This window comes from Felis catus, chromosome D4 (assembly GCF_018350175.1).
Source record: "Felis catus isolate Fca126 chromosome D4, F.catus_Fca126_mat1.0, whole genome shotgun sequence".
Classification (NCBI taxonomy): Eukaryota; Metazoa; Chordata; class Mammalia; order Carnivora; family Felidae; genus Felis; species Felis catus.
The window spans coordinates 75,932,048-75,955,973 of NC_058380.1; the positions used below are offsets into that span (position 1 = coordinate 75,932,048).

General features: G+C 49.4%; 1 protein-coding gene across 1 annotated transcript in view; it reads left to right on the plus strand.

The window, feature by feature from the left end:
* The window catches only part of PAPPA (pappalysin 1), a 241,865-nt gene that overhangs the window by 197,727 nt on the left and 20,212 nt on the right, over window positions 1-23,926 (plus strand). The window contains exons 18-20 of the mRNA XM_023242643.2: window positions 7,543-7,690; window positions 13,071-13,180; window positions 21,969-22,040. Of these exons, the coding sequence (XP_023098411.1) occupies window positions 7,543-7,690; window positions 13,071-13,180; window positions 21,969-22,040 (330 nt within the window). The remainder of the gene's footprint in view (window positions 1-7,542; window positions 7,691-13,070; window positions 13,181-21,968; window positions 22,041-23,926) is intronic.

The window sequence follows — 23,926 nt, forward strand, 5'->3', positions numbered from 1 at the left end:
ATTGGGCTCAGTGTCCCTCCTTGGGGTTCTCCAGCCCACCCACCCCCCAGCACTGGCCATACTGTGCTGCGATTCATTTCAGGTGCCCCCCTCCCCAGGCTTTGAAATGCTTGACCACCTCTTTAATCTTCCCTGAGTTTTCAGCACTTGGGACAGTGCCAGACACCTAGTAAGTGCTCAGGAAATGTCAAGCTATGAGAAAGAGCCACAGTGAACATCCAGAACCATCTCCTTATTTTCTAAATGAGAAAAACTCACCCTGGGAGAAGTCAGTCAGCTACCCAAGGTGACACAGCTGGGGTCACCTGAGTCAGAATCAGAGTCCAGGTCCTCCCAACTGCAGACAGACTGAATCCAACAGGCACCAGTTGAAAACCCTTCATAGAGTACACCCGTGGACGTCTGTGTACCCAAATCCTTCCCAGCCTTGACGGCCAGGGAAGCAGAAGCCAGTGCAGGAACAAGCAAAGGCCAGAGATTACCCCGGCCTCATGCAGGCTGATCAGCTCCCCTCTCCCTCCCTTACATAAAACTGTTGCTAACAGTTACCCAAACTGCTGAGCCAAATAATATTCTGGCCGTGGTCATGTTATCAAACTGGAACCCAGTCTGCCTGGGGCCTGCCAAGTACCTTTCATGGCCAGTTTGTATTTAAAGGAGAGGAAAATGTAAATTTATCAGACGACTCAAGCAGTTCTGTTTGGCAACCGGTGGAGAGGCTAGACGCGGAGGGGCAGGGTATTGCCTGTCGGCGCAAAGAATGAGGGGACGTGTGCCAAATGGGCTCCTAATACAATTGACGTTTCTAGTTTGTACCGAAAATGAATTTCCTCTACCCTCAGACCAGGGGCCTGAGAGCCAAATCTAGTATTCACCTCAGATCCCCTCTTGCTGCCTGTAAACACAGCAGAAACTTACGACCCAGAGCATCTTGAATTAAACAGCTTGTATAGAGTCGGAATTCTTTGCTTTCCAAACAAGTTCCAGATCCTGGCAGCAGGGACAGGGACTACTATAGGGGAGGTTCGTGTTCTCCCTCCCACTGCCACTAAAAGCACATTAACAAATAAAACCTCTGCTTCATTTATGCCTTGGGAGCCACGATGAACTCTGAGTTCAAATCCTGACTTTACCACTTCCTCGTGGGAGGACCCGGGCAAGTTGTTTAATCCTTTAAGAGTCAGTTTTCTCATGACTCATAGTTTGTCTGGATTACATGAGATAGTAAAAGTACAGTATGCCTACGAGTACCACCCTGAAATTGTACAGTACACAACCTGTGTCACCATATATGGCAGCCCTGGGGAAGGCACAGACCACAAACACCTCCCTTTGAGGTCACTTCTAGTGGGGAGAATCCCTGATGCTCCATGTGGGCTCCTATAGAATCTGGAAACAAAGGCAATATCTTGAAAGTTATCCCTCTGTGGGAGGCAAGCCCCAGAAAGTCAGAGAGGGCGGCATCTATCACGCATGAAACCAGAATGTGGGGTGGGGAGATTGGTGTGAACCATAGGGAAGCCCAATTTCTTGCTCAAATAAACTGTAGAATATATAGGCTCTCTAGCCTAGCAATGCCCAGTAGAACTTTCTGCTACGATGAAAATAGTCCCTATCTGTGCTTTGAGATATGGCGGCCACTGGTCACATCTGGCTATGGAGTACTTGAAATATGGCTGGAGTGACTGAGTGACCAAGTTTTACACTTTATTTAATTTCAAATGGTTCAAATTTAAATGCAAACAGTCACACTAGTAACTACCGTATTGGACAGTTCAGCTCTCAAATTTATAGCGTTATTATTCCTGTGAACCATGACCAAGAACCTTGGTAATAACAGCTTTTTAAAGTGTTTCCAGGATGCCAGACAGGTGCCCCAGACTTTCACTCATTTCGACAACTCACAACAAACATTTGAAGAAGAAACATCATCCCCTTCTTCCAATGAGGAAAGAAGGCTAGGAGGCTAAGTTCTTGTGCATAGTTACGAGTGAGTGGGCGGTGTTGACGGGCCCCACAGCCCTATTCTTCCCACTACCCCCGAACATTTCCAGGGCAGGCTAGTGCCAAAGGGCAAGAACTCCATCCCCAGACAGCTGGGGAGAAGTGCTAAGTGTCCCAACATTTAATCCAGCTCAGATGTTCCTGAGCTGTCCAAGGTGATAACTCAGGCCCAGTTTTGCAGAGAAGCACTGTGGGGAATTTGCAGGTGATTAGGGGAGGAGGGACAGAGTCTGTGGCAGATGCGTGCACAGGGCCCGCAGCAGGGGAGGGAGAGACTAAAGGTGCTTGTCGACCAAGTAATGCTCTTAACGGGGCTTTCAGTGGCTCAGGAGGAGCAAGACCGGAAGGGTGGGGGTAGAATCAGTGATGCACCCAGTTCATCACATGGGTCACAGAGGTGGCTGCGAAAGCCTTTCTGCCACTAGTGGTACGCATCTGGCTCCTGCCTTTATGGGCTCTGCTGTGGATACAGCACAGTTCTTGCATGCACAGTGCCTCTCCAAGCAGGGGCGGCTTTTAGGCTGAGCCTTGTGAAATTCTTGCCTAGGCACTCTGGGCTTCCTAGAGGAAGTGAGAAACTTCACAGGAGGTGGCCAAGACCTAGGAGATCCCCCACTGGAGCCAGAGAAGGGAAGGGACTTGCCTCGAGTCACACAGCAAGTCACTAGCAGAGTCAGAACTTAAAGTCTCCGATCTCCTAACCGAGGCATGACACATACCAGATTTTCTGCCCATCCTTCCTCCTACACAAAGGGCTACATGTCACCCTTGTACCTCACCTGGAAGATGCAATGTGCATATAGGGGCAACGCATTGCCTGGGGACGGAGGCAAGTAATTAATAGCAGCGGTTTATTAAGCATTTATTACTTGCTAGTCCCTGGGCTGAGTGCTCTACATGGACACTTTATTTAAGCCCCACAGCATCAGTCTGGCATTACTACCCCAATTTGTAGATGAGGGGGCTGAGGTTCCATAAGGTAAGGTGGTTCTCTCTCTGTTATATAGCTAAGAGTGGTGGACCTGAGGTTCCCGTTATTAGGTCGGCCTGCCTCCAAGGCTTTAAGCTCTTTATGTCCCATCTGTACAGCCTGGTTCTGTTCTGCTCTGAGGCTGCCATGTGTCTTTCTGCCATGATTTTGTCTATTCCCATCTCTGCTAAGGAGAAGAAATCTGATTCTCCCCCTCTCCTCATCTCGCCTCCCCTACCCGCCTCTCCCCTCCATTGCAGTACAGGCACAGAAGCTTATAGTCAGGAGACGCAGCTCTGACACTGGCAATCTCCATGACTTGGGCATGCTGCCTTCCTGCTGTGGCTGCTGCCACTTCTAAGATGTTGGGGATGCTTGGGTTGATTCTGAAGTCACCCTAGATATAGCGGAACAGAGTGGCCCTGAGCCTTAGGTGACAGAGAGCCCCAGTGTGTGTTCAAGCTCTAAATGCTTCCCATAATGTAACTTACTTGGTCCTCGTGATGATTGTGTCAGGTAGTGGACCCCATGCCCATTTAGTAGCTGAGAAAATTAAGGGACATAGGTTAAGGAACTTCCCTGAATAACCATGGCTAGGAAGTTGCAGCGCTGGGATTTAAATCTCCATAGTTGGCTTGAATTTGGCTTGAGTTCATGCTCCTGACCATTACAGTGGCATTTAAAAACTCACTTTTTCACTTGCTAGCTAAACCTCAGTTTCCAAATCTGTAGCAGGGATATAATTTCTACTCTACTATGTCATTAAAAGGATTTCGAAATACCTGTAAAACACTCGGCACATGGTGGGTATTTGATAATATAATTATGATATGCCTTCAGCCCTTCTGGGGCCCCTGTGACTAAAGAGACTTTGAGAGAGCCACACATGCTTTTATACAGATAGATTCACAGGCACAAAGAGGCAAAATGTTTTGCTGAGGGATGCTCAGCCCTCTTGGAAGCGATTTCACTTTAGCATTCGGAATTGTGCATTCAGAACCAAGTGTACCCAGCAGGCTTCTTGCCCAGCGGTCTTTGGTTCTATCAGATTGTATCCTCAATGTCCAGTCTTCCATGGTCACAATAGACTTAACATCAAGGGTTAATTCTGAGGCTCTGTCCTAGCTGGTAGGTAAGCGCTGAGTGCACCAAGATCTAGTCCTAAAAGAGAATGTGGAAATCCAGAAAGGCTCCGGGAAGTCTGCTGTGCAGGGGACTCAGCAAAGACAAAGATGTGGAGGTGGGAAGCAAGAGGAATGTGAGACTAGAAGGAAAGACAGGTGCATAGCAAGAGATGGGGCTAGACTTGTCATCTGGGTTCCGCTCTGGAGGCCCTGGAGTGCCAGCCCACAAGTATGCCTTGTTTGGAAGTCTAAGGTGTCTTAGCAGAAGGTTGTCATCTTTTTTTCTTTTTTCTTTAAAGCATATTTAGTCAGCAGTAGAAAGTGCCCGATGAGCTGGGCAGGAGGGAGAGGGGCTGGAGGCAGCAACACCAGTACCTTTATGTTCCCACCTTCTATGGTAGAGCCTTCTATAGTGGATTTCTCTATGGCGAAATTCCCTGAGCAGATTCCAGCTAGTTCTAATACGTTCTCTGCTGCAAACCGAGGTCCCCAGCCAACTCTGGCCCACGTAGTGCTGAGGTCTGCAGCCCTTCGGGGGCTGGAGGCCAAATGCATCATAGGCCCAGGCCAAGGCTCCAGGAAATTGGGGTCAATTCCCTACTCCCCCGAGGGCCCAGCAGAATCATGGGGCCTGGGGCTTGGGGCTCCGGGAGGGAGAGTCGGTTCTCTGAAGCCACATGAAGCTGCCTAAACTTTCCCTGATGTCACACACAATCTCTGGGGGTGGACTCTGTGAGTCGTCCCACAGCTGCATGCTTGGGATGGGCCACCCTTCTCCCGGGGCCATAGAGGTTCCCACTGCATTTGGAAAGACCCATGAGAGGCCCGGAGAGGCCCCCCCCCGCCGCCGCCACCCCCTTTCTCTTCTGAATCCTGTCTCCTTGCAGCTGTTTTCTCAGACAGGGTAGCCTCAGCCTGCATCAGCTCTTTGAAAGAGCTTATTCATTTCCTTATACATGCACTCATTCATTTATTCCCTAATTCACCCATTTCTTCGTTTGCTCACTTATGCATTTATTTCCTCACCCACACATTCATTTATGCTCTTGCTTATTAAACAAATTCATTCCATAACTCTACCGATTCGCCACATCTTTTCTTTTGTTAAACAGATAGTTCTTTTTTGTTGTTGTTTTGTTTTTGAGAGAGAGAGAGAGAGCGCACACAAGCTGGGGAGAGGGGGCAGAGGGCAGAGGGAGAGAGAGAAAATCCTAAGCAGACTCCATGCTGAGCACAGGAACCCGATGCAGGGCTCGATCCCATGACCCTGATCTGCCCTGAGCCAAAATCAAGAGTCAGATGCTTTACCGACTGAGCCACCCATGTGCCCCTAAACAGATAGTTCTTGAGTGAGCAAAAATATCTACTGAGTGATGAATGAATGGACCAAATTATCAGGACCTATTAGAAGTTGTGGAAAGGCCCTGAGGATGCAGGGACGAGTGGGGAACCGTCTTGGGCCTTGAGGGAGTTCATCATCTGGGTGGGAACAGATGATAAACAACAAGGCAGTGCATGGCAGAGACGTTGAGGTAGCACACTCTGCAGAGTTGGAGTAGCACTAGGACACGATAGTTTGTGCCAGACAAGGTGCTGGGGCGGGGAGGGAAACAAAGCAGCCAGAAGGCCCGTGAGTACAGAGGCATGGTGTTGTGAAAGAGCTATGGTGCATTTGAGAATGCAGGTGATTTAAACCAAAATTCAACGTTGGTGGTGGCATTGTAGGGAGCGAGAGCATGGAGAATTAGCCAAGGTTAAGGCTGTGGGGGCTCTGGAGGCCAGACACCGGAGTTTGAATGGCGGCTAAAGGACACAGGAGCCATTGCATAGGTTTTCACATTGGTAGAGCATGATCAGCTCCTCTGGCCTCATACAGAGTTTCTCTTCTGATCAAAAGCTTGAAAGAGGGAGAGAACAGGGCACCTGGGTGGCTCAGTCAGCTAAGTATCTGACTCTTGACTTTGGCTCAGGTCATGATCTCATGGTTTGTGGCATTGAGTCCTGTGTCTGTCTCCACGCTTACAGCGTAAAGCCTGCTTGGGATTCTCTCTCTCCCTCTTGTTCTGCCTCTCTCCCGTGTGCACTCTCTTTCTCTTTCTCTCTCTCTCTCTCTCTCAAAGTAAACAAATAAACACTTTTAAAAAAAGAAAGAGGGAGAGAATGTACAGTGTATTCTCAGATGGAAGGACCCCCGTCCAGAAACCACTCATGGTTCTCCATTCTCAAGGGACAGAGTCCAAACTCCATAAGCTGACATTGAAGCCACACTCTGCTTCTGCCCTACCAACTCCTCCTCTCTTGGATCACAGGATGAGAAACCTTGGGGAGCTGTCTGTTGCTCATTGTACTTCCTTGCATTTGCGCATGCCCTTTGGCCTTCCAGAAAAGTCTTTCCATCCCTGTTCTGCCTCTGATTCAATGCATCCTTGAAAACTCCTTTCCATATATCACTTCCTCTCTGGGGCCCTCCCTGCTTGCCCCTCACAACCAAAATTACTCTCCCCACATTGTCATGGCACTGCTACCGAGCACGGTCACACGGACATGACTGCCTCACTGTGGCAGATACTGGCTCACTTCACATTTGGACCCCACAGAGCTGGGCACAGTCTGGGCACTAAGAAATGGTCCTTGGCTTCAGGGGAAGGTCTGACATTTCCACAGAGCTGGACCTCCCATTAGAAGCCCAGACTTTGAAAGGGGGCTCAGAGAAAGGACCATGTCTGCAAGCTGCATTTGCCTACCACCTTGCAGAGGGTTGAGAAACTGTGTTGTGCCTGTTTTAAAGAGTTGATGGGAGGGCACAGATAGAAGTATCCCCACACCACCCTCCTGGTGCCATTGTTGCTGGAATGCAATGGAATGGAGCAAAAGGAAGGAAGGGAAGGCAAAAGAGAGGAAGGCAGTGTCCAGGAAGAAAAAGCTTCTCGCCTGCCAAGTTAGCATGTGGCAGAGCCCTGACATGGGGTACTTTCTCACTGGCTGAGATTAAGTAAGCTTTGCTCTGTGGCTACCTTCTCATGAACAGCCCTAGGACCCATGTTCTTCCTTGCTGTATGAGTTAGGGAGCATTTGGTCCCCTACCTTCTCAGTTATAAAAAAAAAAGATCAACACACAAAACAAATCCCTCTGACAAATCTCTGAAAGAGCTTGAAGCTAGGACATAGGCAACCTGGGAGATGGGCTCCCTGGGCTCCCTGGGGGGCTTTGAGCAAACTTCTTTCTGCACGGAGTCCTCAGTTTCCCCATCTGTAAAATGGAGATGTGAACAGTGCCTCTAGTTCAGGGTGATTGGGTTTTGTACATGGTTCAGAAACTGGTTGTGGAACACTCCTAGGGCTCTGGGAGATAAGGAGCAGTCTCCTCGTTTCTGTTGAGGGGCTTATGATGTTGAGGGTGGTCATCCCTGTTGGTCATCCTGACTGTTCTTGCGTGGTGTTCAGGGACATGGGAGCAACGTCATCCACTGCCGGAAAGATGGCACCTGGAGCGGCTCCTTCCACATCTGCCAGGAGATGCAAGGCCAGTGCTCAGCCCCAGACCAGCTCAACAGCAACCTCAAACTGCAGTGCCCGGACGGCTACGCCATCGGTACGGTGTATGTGTGTGTGATGGTGCGGGCGGGAGGGGCAGATCCTTCTGGCAACCTGGGGCTGGTGCCTCGCTGGATGACTGGGCACCTCTACCTCGTGAGGCCCTGTGAGGGGGAAACAACGATGAGAGGGACCAGGTCCTTGCTCCCAGAAAGAGTAAAAGGCACAAATGTTAGAGAAACAGTGGTGAGTAGGGTCTTCCTGGAGTACAGAAGAGCTGACCGCAGAATCAGGAGACAGAGGGGGCTCTCAGAGGAAGGGACGCTTACATAGGGATTTGCAAGAGCTTGTTGGGTGGGAAATGGCATTCCAGACAGAAGAAACCATGTGGCAAAGGGAAGGAGATGTGGAAGCACCTATCACATTTGGGAAAGCAATGGTGGTCCTAGATGCCTTTTTATCTGGAATCTGAAATTTTGCATAATACTCATCATTCATGAGTACCTACTATGGGCCAGGCCCTGCATCAAGCACTGTATAGAGGCACCATATCTTATCTGCCCAATGACCTTTGACATATGAGGAAACTGGGACTTGAAGGGATAACAGAACATGCCCTGAATCCAGAGGGCTCTTCTACTCCAAAGCCTGAGTTTTTCCGTGGCATCCCAGTTGCCTCCAACTGGAAAGATAAATAGCATTTTCAGAATATGATTTGCGTGGTGATAGGCGAGCTCACAGAGTGCTCACAGTGAGAAGAGACAACCTGGGGTTTGATGCCAGGGATTTGCCTGGTTGAAACCAGGTGCCTGGATGGATGCATTAATCACCGGCTCCGAGGCTTTCTGGGGAACTGGAGCGTGCATTGAGTCTGACCTCAGCTAAGGGCGGTGATACTGACCTCTTGGGCTGATTCCCTAATTGACCATGATGAAAAGCCCAGGGAATTGGATGTTCTTTCTCATGGCCAGTGTGATTTATGGGATAATCACCAGGGATGTCTGGAGCAGAAGGTTATCCTGCACACAGTCACTCCCAGTTACACAGAGCCAACAAGTTCTACACCCAGCACGATGGGAGCTGTCACTTCTTGTCCAGAAGCGAGGCCCGTGGTGGGAGAGGGGAGGTGTATGGGGCCCGATCACCTTTCAAAGATGGAAACACAGAGCCTGAGAGCGCATGTCAATTCTTCACCTAAATGTAGAGTAGGGATCAGCATTCCTGCATTTGGTCCAGAGAACTTGGTGAGAGTACCTCTGAGCGCATGGTTGCTCTCTCTGATGATTCTAAAGGTACTGTAAGTTTCTACAGAGGCACCAACCCAAAGGACCCTGACCAGGATGGCTGCAGAGAGGTGGCATCTTGTGGGTCTGCCAATATAGGCGTTCAAGATGGTTGGGGCAACAGGTGTAGCAACCTGTGTAGTTGCTGTGTAGTTACCTGTCAGTAACAGTGGCTGTTCCACCCTGAGGCCAATGCTTTCTTCTCTCCATCAGTCCTGATGGGTGTGCGGGGTTCTAGACACATATTTCTGTGATGGGGTCCCACCCCCAACTCAGTGTATACAAGTGAATATTCATTCAGTGATACTCAGGACTGGTATTAAGTGGCCATGGGAGGAAATCTTTTGATTAAGTGACTTTTATTTAAAAACAAAAACAAAAACTTATAGGGGGTCCTGGGTGGCTCAGTTGGTTAAGCATCTGACTTCAGCTCAGGTCATGATCTCATGGTCCATGGGTTTGAGCCCTGTGTCGGCTTTGTGCTGACAGATCAGAGCCTGGAGTCTGCTGTGGATTCTGTGTTTCCCTCTCTCTCTGCCCCTCCCCTGGTCATGCTCTGTCTCTCCTCTTTCTCTCTCTCTCTCTCTCTCTCTCTCTCTCTCTCTCTCTCTCTCTCAAAAATAAACATTAAGAAAACTCATAAAAACAGACTTCCTGCATGTCTACATCCACTGATACGTTCAAATATATTCACACATGCAAAAATAAACACAAGCACAAATGCCTAATGACCAAACATAGACCCAAGCACATACATCATAAACTCATGCTTGGCATGTACACTTTAGCCAGATAAGTGCATCAACTTGTCACCTACACACACACACACACACACACACACACACACACAGAGCTACACATAGCACGTACACACCTGTGACATAATTACACACACATCACAAGCACAGACACATTTTACGCTCTGAAACATAAAGATGTGCGGAAGGCAAACATAACTCACATGTACACAGACACATCCTGTGGCCAACCTCGGGACATACACTGCATTCCCATGCCACAACCACACATCACCTGGCTCTCTGCTTACCTAGCTAGAGGTAGGCAGAGGTGTGGCAGTACTATTCCTTTGCCCACGGAGCTTTTTTGTGATGAAGCAGAAAGGGAAAGAAGTTGGTATGACACTAGAACCTGAATGTCCCTCCCTTCCAAGTACCCATGTCCCCATTGCCATGCTGATGCCCCTTTAAGGAATATGGTGATCTAGGGTGGCTGGGGGGATATGGGGGAGCTAAAAAAAAAAGCAGTGTGGGACACTGGGAGATAACGATTGGGAAGGAGGGAAACCTCCAGGTCCCTGCCCTTCCCCACCTGCAAAGGCCCCCACATCAGATTCCCAGGTTGAGCCCCTCCCTGGGGAGAGCCCACCTCATGAGGAGGGGATTTGATCAAAGGCCTTGTAATCAGGGGTGAGGGGTGTATCCCATCACAGGGGCTTAGACGCTGGGGGGCACATTCTGGCACCACCCAGAGGAGCTCGCTCTGGACCCCCCTCCCACTCAACACAGGCAGGCTTCTGTGGCAGTTAGGAGCCCTCAGAAAGTTGCTACAGGCAGGGGCCTGGTGAGATCACCCTCTGTAAGGATGCCAGTTCGGTTTCATATATCACAACACAGCAGCCTGGTCCTAAAGCCCTAGCACTGTGGGGAGGGGAGGGGAACACAGAGGAGGGAGCTGCGGAGAAGGGGAGGGCAGTGGTGGCCTCCTGTCTTGACCATATTTTCCCCCTTTTTCCCCTCTTGGGATAAGATAGCCTTTGTCTTTCCCTCAGAGGCGGCCTCTTGCTTTCGCAGAAGAGGATTTTATCATCACAGCCTCACTTCTGCCTTGCTTTCTAGAAGCTCCTTTAGAACGTGAACTCACGACAGACACAGAGCACTGAGTTTTTCCAACTGCTTAGTGACTTGTCCCCTTTTCCCATCACTCGTCTTTTTGGTACTTTTGCATCCCCTCCCCATTTCTTTTCTCTCCTCTGCCTTCCTTTCTCTTTCCTCTCTTGATCTGTATCTATCACTGGACTTGGAAGGCAGAGGGATGTGGGTTTTAATTCTTGGGCCTCTAACCACCTTCTCTGTAGCCTGAGCTCTGTGCACTGGTCTAACCTGAGACTTGGGTGTGATGACGACCCATCGCACGGGCTGGATATTCAGGAGGATGAGTGACCTATGACAACCACCTGCCTGGCCAGGAATCTGTCCCCACTTCTGGGCTTGGTGTCCCTGTGTTTAAAGAGAAGAGGTTGTAAACACTGTCCTAGACCTGCTGTCACCCCCCTCTCCGGTCCTTGTGAGTCTTCTGCACTAAAGAGGACTACAAAATGGCATTAAAAAGGGAACTGGTAGATAAACTATATATATATATATATATATATATATATATATATATATATGTATGTATGTATGTATATGTGTGTGGGGGGATTATACACATTCAGACATCACCCTTATCCACCCACCCACACACGTGGAAGGGAGCCTATAGAGTGGCTAACAGAATAGAGTTGGCTGTCTCTTGTGATTCGCTTAATATTCAAGGGTGGTCCTGGCAGTAAGCTGGAGGAATGACCTCCTTAGGGCCTTGGTCAGATTCTGACATGTCCGTGCTTTGCCCACATGGATGAGCACCATTTGAGAGTCATGGAGACATCTCATGGGATAGGCTTGATTTTCAGGAGACTCCAGAATGCGTGAGGTCAGGGCAGAGAATCAATGTACCAAATTATAGTCAGCTTGGCAACCAAGCCACAGCTTGATGTCAGCTGTCTTCACCTGTGAAGTCCCTGGACCGAGGGTTTCTGTGGAGCACCACCCTGTTCCAGTTCATCACCAGTGCCTTCACCAGCTACCTGATTCATTTTGTCATTCCCTTATCCAGGTACCCAGTCTTTTATCCATGCAATCCTCCATCTGTGTACCTACTTCCTCCTTCATAAGATACCAGAATGCCTACTGATCGTTTACTCACCGTCCCATTCACTCACTCACTCAGTTCCTTGTCCGTCTATGCACTCACTTCCTGTCTCTTCTGCTCATTCCTCACATACTTGCTGAGTGCCCACCATCTGCCATGCACAGTGCCAGGCTCTGGGCATGGAATGTGGAGCACAGGGAGGGCTCAGGAGTTTACAGTCCGTCAGGGGAGAAAGCCGTTGATACAACAGTCACCAAGCCATGACAAATGCTGGCATAGTGCCTGTCAGAGGGTCTGGCCTGTCAGGAAAGCAGGGAGGGCCTCTTGGAGCAGGTGGCACTTGGGTTGAGGTCCAAAGGGCCATAAGTAGTGCATTAGTTGAAGAAGAGTGTGAAGGGTCTTGAAGGCACAGCTCGGGAGGCATGTGTGCAAGCCTGGTGTGAGCAGAAAGCGAGGGGTTAAGAGGCTGTGCCGCATTCATGGGCTCACCATGTGCCGGGCTGATGGCTTACCAGGCACTGGGCTAGGCTCACGGATGAGTCACCCTCATCCCTGCCCATCCAGGGCATCACTGTAACTGAGGAAAGGTAGGCACAGGGAGGGGGTAAGGCCGGCACTGAGAGACTCATCATTGCTCAGCGATGATGAGAGCACACTGCCCTCACTCAGGTGCAAAAATCAGGGCAGGCTGCTCAGAGGATTTGAACTGAGCCATGAAGAACTGATGGGATTTGACCTTGAGTAGGCAGATAGATGGGGGTGATTCAGGAGAAGGGGTGAATGGGAGCTGAGGTATAGAGGCGAGGGGTTGTTGCAGGACTCAGATGGAAAACCTAGTGCAGTCTGGCTGGCCCACCCAAAGCGTGAAGATGGTTAATGGCAGATGAGATTGACCGGACCATGGGAGCCCACAAACGCTGGACAAAGGGGATCGCACTTTGTCCTGCTTGTGGGGAATCTTGTAAAGTTTTCAAACGAGGAAGGGCACGACCCAACTGGGCTCGGGGCCAACAAACATGGTGGTGGGTGGGTGCAGGCTAGATTGGAGACAAGAGAGCAGAGTCAGGGAGACCAGAGGCTGCCCTGCTGGAAGTTCCCTTCTTTCTCTGACCCTCAAGGCCAGGGTGGCCCAGTCCAGAGTGACAGGGCCTGCCCTGTATGAGAGCAGCCCATGGACATCAGGGGACTGGGGGCTGAGCTGTGGCCTCACACTGTGCTTCCCCTCAGGGTCGGAGTGTGTCGCCTCGTGCCTGGACCACAACAGCGAGTCCATCATTCTGCCAGTGAACGTGACTGTACGTGACATCCCCCACTGGCTGAACCCCACCCGGGTGGAGGTGAGTGACAGAGCCGCCCCCCGTGGCGAGGGGAGGGCAGTGACCCTGTTGGACACTCGCTATGCCCCCAGCCCGCATCAGTCCTTGTATATATGTTGAATCATTGACTTGTCGCACCTGTCGTGTGGGGTGGGAACCGTTCACAGTCAGTTCTCCAGGTCCCTCCGAAGGACCTTTTACTTCCTGCTCCACTGAATCCTGATGACAGCCTAGGAATAAGAGGACTGATGTCTCCAGTTTAGAGATGAGGAAACTGAGGCACCAAGAACCACACAGAAAGCAGAGTCAGCTCACAAACCCATGTTATGTCTGACTGGGAAGTCTGTACTGGTAAGGATGGTGCAGTCTGGCTTCTCTAGACGAGCCCTTAGAAGGCCTTTCAACATTCCATGGCCTAGACTTCTGGGATCCTTCTCCACACTTACCTCCTTTGGTGGAAAGCAGTTAATCTGCAATATGGGAATTAGTAACACCCACCGTTTATGAAGCACCCACTGTGTTCGCGTGCCCAGCACCCTGCACACAAGACTGCCCTGAAACCTCAGAATTGCTGGATGGAGCAGGGGGCATGGCATCGCCTCCACCGCCTACTTTTGGACACTGAGCTCTCAGGAGTGCGAGGGCTCGAACCCAAGCCTGAGTCCAAGTGCGGTGCTCTTCCCACAGTGCCAAGCTGGCATGGTCCTGGCCAGAAGGCCACGTAGGCGCCTCCTCCTGGCACCCACTGCCATTGCCCAGGCCCGCTTTGGAGCTGGCCACTCCCCCTCGTCGCCTGATCTATCCGAGGTCCTAGAGGCTTTGCGGGACCCCACTCTTGCCCTCCAGGGCAGCGGGGATCCTGGGCCTCAGGTAGCACCGGTTCCGGGCACGGGCTCACCCTGGAGAAGGTGAAGGAGGGAGGCAGGGCGTGCAGGACGATGTACGGCTATGTCCCTCCCGGCCAGGCTTTCTGCCCGCGGAGCGGGGAGGCCTTGCTGTCCTGCTGCAGATCTCGCTCCGGATAGCTAGGCAGAACCCGATACCGGGTGTACGGTTTCTCAAATGAGCTGAGGGCGTGATTGCGAGGGCTTACTCAGCACTCCGCCCGTGGAGCTGGCACTGGACTGGGCCGGCCTGCTCTGCTCCCCCGTGCACCCCAGCGTTCTTCTCCTTCCTCTTTCTCACCTACGGCCCTCTGTCCCACCTCCAACTGTAGTCCCTTCCCCCTGCCCCTGTCTCCGCTCTGTTTCTCTCTCGCCTCTCCCAAGACCTCTCTCGCCTTGTTCCGCCTCCCGCCCACCCGTGCTCTTGCCCCTCTATCTGCCCCTGACTCTCCCATGCATACCCGAGACAGCTCTGTCTCCCTAACCTCAAGCTCCTCATCTGTTTTCTGCCCTGAGTGTGCCTTGCCCCATCACGAACCCAGAGTCCCCGTGTAGATTCTCACCGAATGCCCAGTGGATGCTGGTGTGCTATTACACACCCAGGGGCGCGCACAGAACCGCCAGGTCAGAATCTCAAGGAGGCTGGAGATCCAGCACAGGCCCCTGATTGTACAGATGGAGAAACTGAGCAGCAGAGAGGGAGGGGATGAGGCCAGGGTCACGAAGGATGAGAGCTGGGATCGTGCCTTGCCATGCCTCCCCTCCCTCTGCCCTGCCCTGATTCCACATACCCAAAGGCAGGGGAATCACACTCCTCCACAGAGCAGACACAGGAGACCTCCCTCATGCCCCACTACCGGAGGTCTTCTCTGTCTGGGATTCAGACCAGTTTCCCCTGGCCCGGCTCCCACTCAGGCCTTTGCTCTGCCCCCTGGGTGAATTCCCACCCTTCCCACTGTGAGCCTGGGCACTAAAGAGTTCAGTTATAATTCACTGTGAAATAAATCCAGGGATTTGAAAGCCTGCAAGTCCCCCCCTTCCCCAGTTGCCCACCCGCTGCCTGCCTGCCTGCCCCAACCCCCACCCAGTTCCCTGGTCTGCCGGCCTTTATTGATGCTGGCCTACGGAGAGAGCCATAACGAGGTTCAGACCTCCACCGGTCTCCGGAGGCCTCATTATCCAGGAGGAAAAAAAAATGTGGTAGAAAAAGGGAGGAGGGTGAAGGGCAGAGATTGATGATTTCCAGGAATACGGCAGAAAAGCTGGCCTCTGCTGCGCCCTCGCCCCTTGTGTGACAAGAGCGACGTGGAAACAGAGCAGGCCCTGGGTAGCTCTGCTTTCTGAGGCCTGCCTCCCAGGGCCAGCACAAGGTAGATGGGTGGGGGCCAGGCTCTTTTCCAACTCCTGTCACCTTTGTCCCCGGGTGAGGACGTGCGAGGCCACGACTGATGTTTAATGGACGCCTCCTGTGAATCGGGCACTGGGTCAGCCTTTACTTACACCCGTCCCCTGACACAGTCTGTAAGGTAGGTCTTAGTGTCTCTGTTTTTCCCGGAGAGTGAATGGCATCTCAGGGATGGAAGCCACTTGCCTAAGAGAAATTGAAGAGACACCCCGGCCAGTCTAATGCAGTTTTCTCCAGCTACCCGTGCCGTCTCTGTTCAATGCATAACAATGATAATAAAGGCAAAACGTTGACCGATGGCTTGCCAGGGACTGTGCTGGTAAATAGTTAACAACTGGCCGTCCGCCACTGCCTCCACCTCCGCCCCCTAAAATAACCGTATAGAACTCTGACTTGTAGCATTTGCTAATGACAGTGGTGTAAAGACTTCCCCCCATGGCAGACGTCAGGTTCTCCAAGTTGCCCTCATCGCACGCAATGTTGGGAAGGGACGGGCATTACTGCCTCTCATGAGCCCACATGACAGGATCTATTTTAAGTACTTGACACGTATTGGCCTGTATGACAAGAACAGTACCCACTTAGATGAGTAGAATCTCAACACTGAGGGCATGTGACTAGTGCACCAGAACAGTGGCCTTTGCAAAGGGCAGGCCCACGGTCATCTTGCTTACAACGGTACTGCCCTTAGTGCTGAGTACACAGTGGGTTTCGCTAAATACTTAACGGTTGCAGGGTCAGGTGACCAAGGTTCTAGTGCAAACCCAGGCATCTTCTTGCTGTGTGTCCTTGGACAAATCCTATCATTTCTATAAGCTGCAGTTTCCCCAACTGTGGAATGAGACATAGTCCTGGATCAAGAGTCACAAACTCAAACACCCACAGGAACCAGGCAGGCAGGATAAATGGGTGAAGCAGGCCAGGCCTATCGTTCTGTATATTAAATACCTAGTCATATTATTCATAGTAGTAGCAATGTTTTACTCTACGTATTTCAGACAGACAGACTTAAAGAAAATATATCAAACGCCCATGTACATACTATCCAACTTAAGAAATAAGAATTTTTAAATACAGCTGGAAGCTTTTCTTACTGAGATTTAACATATATGCTGATCCTTAGCAAGAGATTTGAGAAATTTGTATGTTTGCGGCCACTCCTGAAACCACTACCCAGGTCAGGGTCTGTGACTCCCCAAAGATCATCCCCTCCCCATGCCAGGCAATGGCTGCACCAATGAGATAACTTCTACTGGGGGTTTCTTATTCCTTTTTATTGAGGTATAATTGACATATAAAATTATATTAGTTTCAGGTGTACTAAAATGTTTAGTTTTACTTTCAAAAACAAGAACACTGTGTCCCTTCATTTTTTTTTTAAAGTTCTTTCCTTTGAAAGCCCCCACTCCCCCACCCCCACCCCGCCCTTTTGGAAGCGACAGGGATATGGAAGATAGGGAGAAATCTTCCTCTCCTCTAATAAATGAGATGATACAAACTCAATGACAGATGGAAATGTCTCTTGGCTCCGGTGCTGGAGAGACTGCAGGGAATGGTAGAGACAGCGGTGAACTCTGGAAAACATCCTGCTTCCCAAGGGGGCTCTCCAGCCAAGTGTGGCAGTGTGGAAATGTATGCCTAGTATGGCTAGAGTTTCCACTTTTTCTTGAGAAAAAATAAGAAATCTGGAGTCTTTAAAATGTAAAATCTCTTAATTTTTTAAAAAATACTGGCAAATAATTTTGACTTCTGTTAAGCACTTTGTGTGCCAAACCGAACATTTCTGTGGGTTGTGTAGCCTGGAAGCCGTTGGCTTGCAACCTTTGGATGAGATAGACTCCCAGCCCTGGGCATCTGGAATTCTGGGTGTCACCAGCCCCAAAGGAGCACCTCTAATCTGCCCTGCACCTTGACTGGGTTACAGCAAATGTAGTTCACAACCTCAGAGGCTTGTAATTCCTCTAGGTACTTGAGACCTTGGATTTTATAATGGCTCCTGGAAAAAAAACAAAAAGGATGGAAGGAGGGAGGAAAGGGAGGAGAAGAAGAAAAGGATGGAGGAACTTAAGGGAAAGAAAGGAAGTCATTGTTTATTAAAGGCATCATTTATATAGGCATGGTTTGTTAGGCAGGTCGATAAATGCTACCTCATTTTGTCTCCATCATACCCCAGTGAGATCAGTAGGGTCACCATTTTACCCATGAGGAAGCTGAGGTTCTGAGGGCTTGTCACTGCCCAATTCACATAACTAATGTGGTTCAATCAGAATTTGAACCCAGCGCTAATTCTCCTGCATTTCATCAAGCAAGGAAACCACCTTCCACATTATAAATCATAATTCAACACTTGCAGACAAAGGATGCAGAATTCTGTCCTTGGAAGAGAAGGCAGCACTGTGGGAAACCCTGTCAAGAGTCCACAAGGCAGAGATAGAATGGTTCTGAGTGGACATGAAGTCCAGTCTATCTGATGTATGGATGGAGATATTGTGTGCCCTGGAGGTGAAGCCCATGGACGGAGAGATGTGTCAGGGATCCAGTGATTTCTCATTCACTCATGGACACTCCCATGCATCCACTCACTTGCTCATTGGTTCATTCACTCATTCAAAAACATTGACTATGCCCTTCTAAATGGCAGGCAGTCCTCAAACACCAGGCATACAGGGGTGGAAAATGCCTCAACTTTTAAAGAAAGCCAGAAGCTCCAGAACTGCTAACAAAAGGCAAAAATAACTTAAATGGTAGAATTCACTCACAGTAAGGCTTGTAAATCAAGGACAGAATTAAGGAGAAAAGAGGGCTCATCCTAGAAGGTATTAGGAGGGGTATCTGATCTGAGCCTTAGGATGGCGAGGCTCTCTTAAGATGCTTTCTCACAGGTCTTCAGCGCTGTCTGGGACCCATCTTCTCTGGGACTCATCTTTGAGACAGTCCTCCCCCCACCTCTCTTTGTCTCATAGCCTCTCCACCTTTCTGAACCTTGGTCTTTCCGTTGGTCGAAAGAGTCAACTATTTTTTTTTTTCAACGTTTATTTATTTTTGGGACAGAGAGAGACAGAGCATGAACAGGGGAGGGGCAGAGAGAGAGGGAGACACAGAATCGGAAACAGGCTCCAGGCTCCGAGCCATCAGCCTAGAGCCTGACGCGGGGCTCGAACTCACGGACCGCGAGATCGTGACCTGGCTGAAGTCGGACGCTTAACCGACTGCGCCACCCAGGCGCCCCAAGAGTCAACTATTTTATACTCACAGTTTTGGGGGCTAGGACACCGTAAGTGAGAATGTAGGGTTCCAAGTATAGACCTGGAAATCAGAGAGCCGTGGGCTTAATTCCTGACTGTCATTGCCTCTGTGTATGGTTGGGAGCAGTTGTTTAACTCCTCTGTGCTCTGTTTCCTCCTGTGTAAACCAGACTCAAAAATAGTAGCACGCTCATAGTTATGGTGAGAATTAAGTAGATGAAACCTCAAGCACAGGGAGTGTGTTGATGAGGACGAGGATAATGATGGCAGGGTAGGTGCCTGTGCTTTGCTGATGATGAGGTGACGACAGTAGTGCCGGTGGGTGCTAATGATGGCAGTGGTGGTAGCACTGGTGGCCTGGGTGTTGATGCTGACGGTCACTACAGCCAGGAAGACAGGGCGCTCTATTCTTCCTAGGCATACCCACCGTTGCCCAGGTAGGAAACGAAAGCCATCTTACAAAACCTGGTCTGAAACCTGGCCTGCCTCTCACTGGCATCCAGAGGAACAAGGCTGACGTTTGCGGGGCCCCATCTGGGATCTCCCACTTTGTGGTGTAAATAGCCTAGCCTTCCCTTCAGCTCCTGCCCCTTACCCACTTCCCAGTTCTCCTCACATACAGAGAGGTCCTGTGGTGAGACAGGTAGGGTGTGCAGCCCAAAGGAATAGTGGAAAATCCAAAAGCCTTGGAAAGATAAATAGGCTCCTGCGGATAGTATAAAAGTCCTTTCTCTGAACTCACGTCAGGTAAACCTCAACTGACAGAAACTTGTACAACCACACCACGACACTCCTACAGACGGATTAAATTAGCTCTCAGATAAACAGGGGGAGGGATGGGCATCAAATCCCTCCTGGATCCTAACCCCGCTGTTTTCTATGACTCGAGCCATTACCGAGTGCCCCTCCAAGCATCCCTGTTTTTTGGCTGGGGACAGACCCTCAGACCCAGAGATGAAAACCTGAATAAGGTGTCCCAGAGAAGGAAAGCAGGTGACTCTCCCCACTTCTGGCCCTGGGGCCAGGAAGCACAGGGCACCAAAGTAGCTGGAAGCTGGAAGAAAGGAACCCTGGACCTACTCACATTCCTTCATTTGGCCGTGTTTGCTGTGCTCCAGGCCTGGTCCTTGGGAGAGACAGAGATGTCTAAACCCAGGTCCTCGGTTAACCATTCCCACGCCACTTATCTCAGTGCATCATCACAACAAGCCGATGACATGATTTTCAGGACCCATTTCACAGGCAGGAGAACCAAGCCTCAGAGTGGAAATTAAAGCAAATTCAAGTTGAATTGCGTCCACATCTGACTTACCTCAAAGCCCAATGTCCTTCCCATATATCACCTTTTCTAGGTGTAATGGGAGAAGGTAGACAGGGACAGTAGGGACAGTAGGGGACTACATAGTAGACTTCACCTTGCATGATTGATGGTCACATCCTCAAGTTACGTTGTTTGTCCAAGACCTTAATTTAATTCTACCTACACTAAACTGGTCCTGTAAACTCAACACTGTGGTAGGCTTTATAAGGGCTCTTCTGATACTCTAGAAGAGAGGAAGCCAAGTAAAGAAAATACAGCCTATTGATAAAATCATCTCGATTTTGAGATGTGGCCATTCATTTATAGCAAAAATATTTCGTGGGCATCCTCCATGTGCCAGACGCCATGTTGCACGATCCAAGGGTGAACCAGAGATGATGTGTGGCAGAGAAGAAAGGCACCAACCCAGTCTTAGCCAGATCTTGGAGTCATGTGATTCCCTTTGTTCCAAGCTCACCAAGAAACCTGATTCCAGTTGGGTTCCCACAAAGGTCTGTCTTCATGGAGAAAAATGGGTTAGTCACATGGTTTTCTGTATTCTGGCCCATTTGACTGTTCATTTCTTAACCAAAATTAATCAACTGGCACCCATCCAGCAGAGCGAGCCCTTATCTTATAGACTTCCATGGCTGGCCCCTCACACAATTACCTCTCGTTGCAAATCTGGGCATTGCCTCCAGGTTATTTTTATTTCATTTTTTACAGAAATCAGTGTAATTTTGGCGTGAAATGTAAGGCATCTATGGCAGAATAGAGAAAGGAGCTTCTGGGATCATTATGTTAGCCCCATTCCTAATGTTATTTACCTTTCTAGTTTTAGCTTTCTTTTTTCACCTCCTTTAAGAATTATCCTCCTATTGGGTTTTATGTTACGAGCTGCCTTAAATAATTTCCAAAACAAGTGCTTGCTTCCAAATCCCAGTTTCTTCACTAAACAGTTATGCAGCCAGGGGAATTTATTCTCCTTATGACCCGAGATTGATGCCCACCTCACCTCATGACGAGTAATAAATAAGATAATGCATAAAGTAATTAGTACGAATGTACTCAATATATTTTAGTTGTCATTGTCGTAGTAATAATAATTATTAAAGGAGGCTATAAATAAATGCATATATGCATACCTATAAGCTCTGAGGGGGTTGGGGAAGGCACCACAGAGGAATTAAGTCCTGAGCAGCAGTTTAAAAGATCACTGAAGATTCCCCAGGAGGCAAGATGGGGAAGGGCATTTCAGTGAAGGAGAACAGCCAGAACAAAGTCACAGGGGTGTGGGAGTACGGACAATGTCAGGGGATTGTGAGCGGGCCCATATGGCATGGCGGCAGGTGGAGGCAGGGAGGGTTCTCTGTGTCTCCAAGGGTTCTGAACCAGCCCACTGCTCTCAAACTGTAGTATATATCAGAACCATCTGGCAGGCTTGTTTTTAAAATGTGGAGTCCCAGGCCCTGGCCCTGGAGGTTGGGATTCATTAGATCCAAAGCAGCTCTGAAAAATCTGCCTCCTTAATGTGCTCCCACAGTGCCCCTGATGAAGATGGTCCTCAGCACATGCTTTGGGAAACCCTGCTCCACACTGCTCTCCCATCTTCCTGCTAGAGCCGGATATCCACTCTGCCTCATCCGCTTCCTCCCTCCACCCTCCCTCCACCAGCCAAGAATTTCCTGAAGGGCCTTTCTAATCGCGTCTTCATCCTCCCAATTCTGTTTCTCTCCAGCCCCTATTCCTGCCGGGAAAATACAGAATCATGACACCTACAGCAAACACATATTATTGTGATCTTATGATTCCTGTTATTTACAAGAACCTGGGCAAATTATTCATCTGAATGCCAGGGTGAAATCAGGGCTTGGAAGATCCAAGAAGAGGTGGGGTGGTTGAATGTGACATCACTGAAGAGATGACTTCCTTCCAGCCTCAAACCCATCTGACCGCTCTCTCCCTCTCTCTGCAGAGAGTTGTCTGCACGGCTGGTCTCAAGTGGTATCCTCACCCTGCTCTGATTCATTGTGTCAAAGGCTGTGAGGTGAGTCCCTAAAAATGAACCTGCTGTTGTTATCATCATCATTATTATTGTATATTAATCATGGCTGTCATTTGCTGTACCTACTAAGTGCTGTAACTATCCTTTTTAATAGACTTCTTGGACAGAGATGAGCAATCTGATTTTACTGATGGTGGAACTGAGGCACAGTTCAACAAACATACTCAAAAATACATTTAATGGATAACAGAATTGCGATTCCAAGCCAGGTTTTTCTGCTTCCTAAGCCTGTATTCAACATAATACTGCATCTGTAAAAGGGAGGGAGGCCATATTGATTTTGCATCTTTAATATGCCAGGCACATTACCCAGATTATCACATTTAACCTTTACAGAACCACAGGAAGCATTTTTTTTTCTTTCTAATTCCTACTTTACTGCTGACCATTACTTAAAGATCACTTCCTTTTGCTACATGTTTGTCACTCACTTATTCTTTGACCCCAGAATTAATATGGACATCTTAGACCCGACCATAGGCTGAAAGTGGAAAATCCTCTCTGACTTCGCAGTTGAACTGTTCCCTGGAGTTTGAAATGATGCTCTGTCTCTGTCTCAGTGACAAACCTAGGGAGGGACAGGGTACTTAGGATGTCATGTGTATTCTTAAGGGGGCACTGTCTATGGAACTAAGAGATATTTCTGTGGACCCCAAGTCCTTTGTGGTTCTTCTCAGCTGACAGTGAAAAGGAGGCTCCAAATTCCATCCAAGTGGATGAACACTTATCTGTGGTGCCCCCAGAGCCCAGTCAGGAAAATGCAGGTGAAAAGGACTATATTGTGCTTTAGAAAACTTTGTGGTTTTTTTTTCTTTAATTTATACATTTATTTTGAGAGAGAGAATGGGAAGGGCAGAGAGAAATGGGGAGAGAGAATCCCAAGCAGTCTCCACACCCAGTGTGGAGCCCAACCCAGGACTGGAACTCGGGAACCACGAACCTTGAGATCATGACCTGAGCTGAAATCAAGAGTTGGCCACTTAAGTGACTGAGTCACCCAGGTGCCCCATAGAAAACTTTGTATTTGATGAAATTCTTAGAATGTCAGAGCCAGAAATGCTCTTCTAGATGATCTAAACCTGACTTTTTATTTTAAAGATGAGGAAACTGGGACCTAGATAGTAGCCAAATCTAAAATTTGATGGAATGCCAAAATTGGAAGGGTTCTTAGTATGATCTAATTTAGTCTGATCTACTCAATGCTTATATGGAGTGGAAAATGAGGGTCAGAGAGGGGATGGACTGCCCAAAGTTGCACAGCATAAAAGCCACAGAACCAAAGCATGAACCTGGGTCTCCTGACTCCAGCCCAGTGCTTTTTCTCCTCCACTAGGCCACCTCCCACCCATGAAACACCTCGGAACTGCAAGTGTCCCAGGACAGTCCCTGGGTCACACTTTTGTTTCTGTGTGTTGGTTAGGAGCTCCCTATATCATCTTCTCAGGGCACTTGACACTGTAGTCTTTAAGAACCTCCATTCTTCCAAGATTCAGCCAGGAATGGCAAAATCAAGGCCAAGACCCAGGCCCTGTGGCTGTTGCTTCCTTCCATCTCTCTGGATCGGTCCAGTGCTTTGCAAAAAGGAAGCTTGGATTACCTGGGCGCTTGTTCTGCTGAGCTGGCGGTCTGGGCAGCCAGTGTGACAGCAGAATTCGATCCCTCCTTTGACTCAGCACTGGGGCCTAGGAGACCCTCACCTGTCAGGCTCTGAGCACTGCCAATGATGCTTATCGCCTTTGCCCTTGTAGGTGCTCCTCCTCTCCTTTACTCCTCAGCTTAGAGCTAATAGTTTGCCTCTTACCTGGGGCTGAAAACAATGCCTGGAAGAGATACAAATGCTGGGCCCAGGAAGGAGCCATCAACCTGGA